General features: G+C 44.7%; 1 protein-coding gene across 2 annotated transcripts; it reads right to left on the reverse strand.

Moving 5' to 3' along the window:
- Window positions 1-232: 232 nt before the first annotated feature.
- On the reverse strand, window positions 233-3,059 carry UBQLN3 (ubiquilin 3). 2 transcript variants are annotated; one of them, XM_031962062.1, is made up of 2 exons: window positions 2,962-3,059; window positions 233-2,599 (listed from the first exon to the last, which is right to left on the reverse strand). In XM_031962062.1, the coding sequence occupies exon 2, from the start codon at window positions 2,563-2,565 to the stop codon at window positions 511-513; it is 2,055 nt and encodes a 684-aa protein (XP_031817922.1). In that variant the 5' UTR covers window positions 2,566-2,599; window positions 2,962-3,059; the 3' UTR covers window positions 233-510. The 2 variants fall into 2 exon arrangements, with proteins under 2 accessions (XP_031817922.1, XP_031817921.1); XM_031962061.1 differs by having other exon boundaries at window positions 233-2,619; window positions 2,962-3,058.
- Between the last annotated feature and the right edge of the window lie 4,244 nt (window positions 3,060-7,303).

The following is a 7,303-nucleotide window of genomic DNA, read 5'->3' on the forward strand; positions in this document are numbered from 1 at the left end:
TTCCTTTGATTACAATTCCATAGCACTGTTACTATATTCCTATTTCTCTTAAATCCACTCCTGCCATATGTCTTCCATATTACTTTTTAAGTTCCAACTAGTTTCTTTCCTCCTCCCTCCAATTCCCTTCTAACTTCCCTTCATTCTTTTTGAAGACTCCCCCCACCCCCCACCAACTCCCCTCTCTGCCCACCTCCTCAGTCCCACCAAATATGCAGACAAAGACAATGGCTGACACTGGAAGTTGGATATAATTGCATCCTTGAGGCAGGCACAGGGCAGAGGGGGCACTGAACAGAGCAGAACCCCCCAAGATTTGGGGGTCATCTGGTTAGACAATGACCCATCCTCTTTTTCTCTCCCTCTCTTCCTCAGTCATTTGGAACAACTTTTTCCACGTAAAGGGCATCTCGGTAAATTTAGTTCATAGTGTGGCTGCATTCCAAGGGGGGTGCAGCAGGGAGTGGGGCAGGTCTGGGGACAAGGGCAGGGGTAAGGGGGCCAATCCTGTTAGGATGTTTGTGACTCCCTCAACTTCTCCACAGCCCTGTCCACATCACCCTCTGTGGCAATGAGGGCTTGGAGGTTAGCCTCTGAGTTGAGGAAACCCATGGCTTGCAGCTGTTCCAGCTGGGGCTGAAAGTGGGCCTCAGGCTGCTGTAATGGAGATACCTGCTGGGGGCTGCTGTTGGTCAAGACCTGCAACATCTGGAGGAGGGAGGTGGACTGAGGTTCTACCTCAGCCAAGCCTAGACCAGGGGACACCGTTCGGGCAGCCATTTCTGAGGGCTCCTCTGAGTTTGCCATTGATGTTGGATTGCTTAGGGAGAAGGTACCCATGTCAGCCTCAGCAATGACAGAAGGGATCCCCAGGACCCCAAGGGAAGGTGTGAACCACAGCAAGAGACGGGGAGCCTCAGTGGCAAGGGTTTGTAGGCCATTCTCAATTTGTATCAGGGCCTGTAAAGCACGAGGGTTCGCCATGGCTGCTTGGAGGTGGATGAGCAGTGGCAGCTGGCTTCGCATTTCTTCCTGAAATTGCAGGGCACCTGGAGGGGAGGCTTCCAGTGTGACTGGTCGAGGGGGCCTCACATAGGTTGGCGCAGCCAGCCATGCGGGCTCTGGTGCTTGGGGGCCTCCAGCAACTGGAGTTGGGGACGTGGTCATAATGCCATCCCCACTGGTGTCTGTTAGACCTGACACCAGATTGGGCATGTTGGTGCTGTGGCCTTTGGGGCCTACACTACCATCATCTTCCTTGTCACTACCCCTATTGGAGCTGCTGGTTGAAGGGGTTTTCAGAAATGCAGGGCAGGTGCTCTTGGCTTTGACTGCAAGAGGCTCTTTGGGTAAGGACTGTCTGGTTCCAGACTGCTGGACTGGGGGTACGGTGGGGGGCACATGATCCCCTGACAGAGACATTGGGCCAGGATCTTGACTGAGACCCAGAGGGGATACTGGCCCCTGCAAAAAAGCACCCAAGCCCTGTGGAGGGTCAGAGACCTGCTGGAGATAGCCCGCTAGCCCTATGCTGGGAAAACTGGGAGATCCTTCTTGGGAGTTTGATCTGAGTGGGACAGACCTGGAGTCCTGACCTCCACGCCGCCACTCCCGTCTTCCTGCCGTGATCCCATACTGGCTGGTCCAGGGATTGGGAAGGGGGTTACAGTTCTCAGTCCGTGAAGGCTGACTACATCCTGAACTGGTGGTACTGGAGGTGGCAGCTGCCGCTGCAAAGGGATTCCCACCAAACTGCTCCTGTACTGCATTTAGCATGGGATCCATGACATCAGTGTACATGGTCCGCAAGGCATTGTAACCACCGGGGATACTCTCCAGGTTACTGAGTGCCCTGTCCTGGCTCCGCATCATTTCCTGCATCATAGCTGGGTTACGCAGGAATTCTAGGGTTTGGCGCATGATCTCTGGGTTGTTGAGGATGTGCCCAATCTCCGGGTTGTGCTGGATCAGTTGCTGCATGTAGGGATTGTCAAGGACCAGCTGACGGACCAGGCCCGTATTGGAGAGGAGGCCCTGGATGAAGGGGTCATCGATGATCTGGGCCACCAGCTCGGGCACGGATATGTGCTGCCACAAGAGCTGGCTCTGCAGGTCAGGAAAGCTGCCGGACGTGAGACCCAATCCATTGAGCCCCGTGAGGACACCCAGGCTGAAGGGGTGTGCCCCGCTGGGGTGGACTGGGACTGGTGGGGGGGGTGGAGGGGGTGGAGGGGGAGGGGCTGGCTGGCCGGAGGCCAGGTACTCTGGCCCCCCACCCCGCTTCTGCATCTTGATGACTAGGTGGACGGTGAGCCCATCGCGAATGCCACACTGGACCAGGGAGTCTGGATCCTTGAGGATCTTTCCGGCAAAGATAAGGACCAGCTGGTCAGGGTGGGCCTTGAAACGCTGAGAGATTTCCTTCTTCAGCTGCTGGATGGTGCAAGTGTCCTGTACTGCAAACTCCTCCTTGTCCTTGGGTGTCTTCACCGTCACCTTGATGATGTGGGGGTCCGTGGTGGAGGCAGGGCTGGCCCGGGGTGGGACCTCTCCTCTCTTGGCCATGGTGGGCAGAGGGGCTGGGTCGGTGGGGACGCAGCTGAGGGTGGGGGATGAGGCCTTAGGGTTGGGGCCAGAGGAGGGGGAAACTTTGTAAGGAATTGCCCTGAGTGGGAATGGGGTCCAGCACTCACAACTAAATGACAGAACACCTTCCCTTAGGGAGATCTCCCTTACTCTCTAATCAGCTTCCTTCCTGCTTGGGGTTGATTCTTTACAGGGCCATGGAGGGGCCACAAGGGAGAAGGGGACTTTGGAGACTCAAAGGGGAATTAAGTGGTTTTGGGACAGTTAGAGGGCACAGGGGTGGGATTAGCTCAAGGTGGGAAAAAGGAATGAAGATGAGAAAGGCTTTAAGCCCTGCTCACAAATAAACAGAGTCCCCAGCCTGGGTGCACGTACCAGTCAGCCGCGGCCCAGTCCCTCCTTTCAGGCAAGCCTCCGTGCGGCCCTCATCCTCCCCCAGCCCCGGATGGAAGCCTTCTGACCTGGAACCCATCCTCCTACTCTCTCCCGCTGTCTGTGACCTCGGTGCTGACATCACAGCCACCTTACTTCTTGGGGAAATCTTGGAGTTCTAGAAATTCCCCTTAACTCTCTGACTCCAATTGGCTATAAAACTGCTACTCCTCCACACATATATATTCTGCACAGCCCTCTGAGGCTCCCAGATCTCCAAGGTCCAGAGAAAAGGATAGACTTCAAGAACTATGACCAGAGCTGGAGAAGAGAGCATCTTACTCCAGCTTGTACTTCAACTATAGCCTAGTTCCTTGGAATTGAGATATTGGTATTACTTGGGGCAGGTGGGAGGAGGGGTTATCTTGTGAAGAAATAAGATCTCAGGAAAGAAAGGATACTGGTTAATCCATCCTTCAGTGGTGAGAGGAAGAGAGGTTGGTTAGTTCCATACTTATTTAGTAGGAATTTCCAGATACTTTGTCAAAGGGGAAAAAAATCTTCACAATTAATGCTGATGTGTCAAGGATGCTAAGTAGTTTCCTATTCAGTTATGAGTTTGAGTAGAAGGTTTAACGCTGAGATTTTGGGAATCTGTCATTTTTTGTTTACACCAATAAATGTGGACCAGATTTGAAAATGGAAAGAGGAAGGTACCAAATAGGAATATAAATCTTGAGCAAAAGGAAAATTCTCAAACATTCTCTCTTCCTTAGTCTTTCCTTCTCTGTCTAGCCTATCCAATATAGCAATTTAATCTGATACTCAATACTCACATTGAACCAATATGGTGTAGTGGATAGGGCACTGGACTTAGAATCTAGAAGACCTAAATTCAGATCTTGACTCAGGGGAATGACTGGCAGTATGACCTTGAATAAGGCACTTACTTGGGCCTCAAAGGCCTAATCTACAAAATGAAGGAGTAAGTCTTGTCCTCTAAAGTTCCTTCCTGCTTTAAAATTTATGATTCTAAGAACACAAGAACTCCCTGTCTCCACTGAACAATTGGAAAATGGTTTCCAATTGTCAAGATAAAATCCTAATCATTAAGTCTAGTATTCAGGTCTTTTCAACTCAATTCAACAAATACCTATTTAGCTCTTTTTGTAGTAGCAAAGAACTGGAAACTGAATGGATGCTCATCAATTGGGGAAAAGCTGAATAAGTTATGGTATATAAATATAATGGATTGTTCTATAAGAAATGATGAATAGGCTGATTTTAGGAAAGCCTGGAAAAGCTTACATGACCTAATGCTGAGTGAAATGAGCAGAACCAAGAACGTATCGTACATAGTAACAGCAAGATTATGTGATGATCAACTGTGATGTTCTTGGCTCCTCTTAGCAATGGAGTGATTCAAGACAATCCCAATATTCTTGGGATGGAAAATTCCATTTGCATACAGTAAGAGAATAGTTTAATTTGGCTCAGGGGATTAGAGAAAAGAATGAAAAGGTTAGATTTATATCTGGGTAGGGAAAATCCTTTAATTTTAGACTAATAAGTATGGATTTTGATTGATAGGCAATGAGGGATCTACCTAATATTTTATTTATATCTTTTATTTTTCCATCAATCCTCATTTTACAATATCTCTCCTACCCAGAGCACCATACTTTATAAGAAATTGAAAAAAATAAAGAGAAAAAAGTAGTTTAATCAAACTAGTCAACATATTGGGGAAGAAGGGAGGAAGCTTTGCAAATCTTAAAAGGTTGTACTTATTATTAATATTGAATTGTTTGAATTAGCAGAACTTATTACTGGATATGAAAGATGAGGAATAGTCATTGTTTTGAACATAATAAATTGTATATATCTTGTTATGTATTTAGATATTTACATCACTCCACTTCCATCCCCAATTAGAATGTATGCTCCTTGAGATCAGGAACTCTTTTTGGCTTTCTTTGTATATATAGTGTTGAGCACACAGTACCTAATACATAAGTAAGTCCATTTAAAAGGACTTTTCTGACTGACTAAATAAATCAGGGTCATGGGTTAATGTTTTGGGCTACACAGGGACCTTAAAGGTCATCTAAGCCAGCCTTCTCATTGTACAGATGAAGGAACATGAAGGCGAAGAGAAGTGATTGCCTAAGATCATGAAAGAGAACTGGACAAAATTTAATGAAGTCAAGAGGAAGGAGAAAGAAGCTTAAAAATAAAAGACACTCTTAAAATGAGATTGATCTATAAATGTCATGTAAAACACAAGTATAATTGCACATATACACACAAAATACTCTTTGGAACATAATGAGTTTGAAGTTTCCATGGGACAATCAAGTTGAGATGTCCTATAGGCAATTATAATAGGAAATATGACAACATACACAGAATGCCAGGCTTGCAATCAAAAGCCATGGATTTAAGCCACAGCTATGCTTCTTATTAGCTATATGATTCTGAACTTCAGTGTCCTCATCGAAATGATATATAATTATATCTTGTAGTACCAGCTTCATAGGCATACTTGCAAAGAAAGTATAGTTTAAATCATCACCATAAATAAATATTTATACACAGAATGAGAAATTACATAATCATTTTGGTCAAGAATTTGGAAAGAGGGGTCAAATATTGGAGAAATATGTCTGGATGTTATCAGTAGATTTTGGTTAAGTCAATCAGATTGCCAAGGAAGAGAATGTAAAGAAGGGGCCCCAGGATAGACTTCTGTGGAATGCCCCTAATAAGGGGTCAGAAAGAACAATCATAGTATTATAGATTTAGCACAGGAGGAGACCATGGAAGCGATCCTTTTTAACATTCTTTACAGATAAGGAAACAGCAGCCTAGAGAGCTGATGTCACTTCCCATCCCAAAGGTGGCACAAGTGGAATGTCTAGGATTTAAACCAAACTCTAATTTTCTGATTCAAATCCAAGTCTATTTGTACTCTTATGATGTTGCCACATCAAAGATAGATGAAAGCATGCTGCTGGTAGAGAAGAAAAAGGAAAGAAATTTTCCACTAGCTGCATTCCTTAGACCATGTTCCTAGGAAATCTTATTACCAAGAAATTCATTATCCCCTGAGATTGCATCTGCTTTTCATACCTCATCAGTAGCCTCAGTAACTTCAGTACCCACTTCCCTTCTGATGGGAGGGCTGGAAGGCAGAGAAAAGTATTCCTCTCAAAGCTTTTATTTAAAGAGATCTCTCAATCCAGCCAACTCTTCATTTTCTACTGTCTGCACTTTTTGGATTGTATTCTTAATCAGCTGTATCCAATCCCTTTTCAGCTTCCTTTCGTGTGTTATCTTCCCCCATTGGGTGTTTATTGCAAGCATATGAAGACTTCCCCCCATGCAATGAATGGATAAGAACAGTTTTTTCTAATGCCCTTGTAGGCAACAGAAGGTACAGTGGAGCACTTAGAACTTGGTTAAATAGTGAATATGCCAATGTCATCCATTGCATCCTAGGTCATTATCAGTTCTTCTGACTTTTGATTTTGACTTATTGCTGGACTTTGATGACTCTGTAAGAGAGAGTAAGGCTGATGATTTATTGCAATTTTGCCTCACTTAAATCCAGTTTACCCACAAGTCAAGATATCACTCTGTAATGTCATTGGTCCTCTTCAAAAAGAACAAATAACATCCTCCATTTGATTGTAAATTCCTTGAAGGAAAGGGTTAATATTTTTTTTTTTCTTATATCAATCAATAAGCATTAAGCTAACAGGATGCAAAAGGAAACAAAAGTCAGTTCTTGCCCTCAGGGAGCTAACAGTCTAACTGGGGAGACAAAATACAAACAAATACATACAAAGCAAGGTATAAATAGTATAAATGGGAAATAATTAAGCATTGGAAATTGGAAGGAGAGCATCGGAATTAAGAGGAGTTGGAGAAGGCTTCCTGGGGAAAATAATATTTTAATTGGAATATAAAGGAAGCCTTGAAGTCAGGAGTTAGAGAAGGTCAGGAAAAGCATGGACTCAGCCAGAGAAAAGGCTTAGGGTAGAGAAATGGAATATTTATGAACTTGAAAACTTGAAATATGGTTAGGAAGGGCTAGATTATGAAAGGCATTGAATACCAAAAAAAAGCATTTTTGTATTTGATCCTGAAAGCAATAGGTAGTCACTAGAATTTACTGGAACAGCTAGATGGCACAATAGAGTTATGCCTCAAAAAAATCTGAATTCAAATTTTTCCCTCATACTTACTAGCTTTGTGACCTGGGAAAGTACTAAATTTTGCCTCAGTTTCCCCATCTGTAAAATGAGCGGAGATTAAAATGACAAACTACAGTACTTTTGTC

The sequence above is a fragment of the Sarcophilus harrisii genome, chromosome 3 (genome assembly GCF_902635505.1).
Source record: "Sarcophilus harrisii chromosome 3, mSarHar1.11, whole genome shotgun sequence".
In the NCBI taxonomy this organism is placed as follows: domain Eukaryota; kingdom Metazoa; phylum Chordata; class Mammalia; order Dasyuromorphia; family Dasyuridae; genus Sarcophilus; species Sarcophilus harrisii.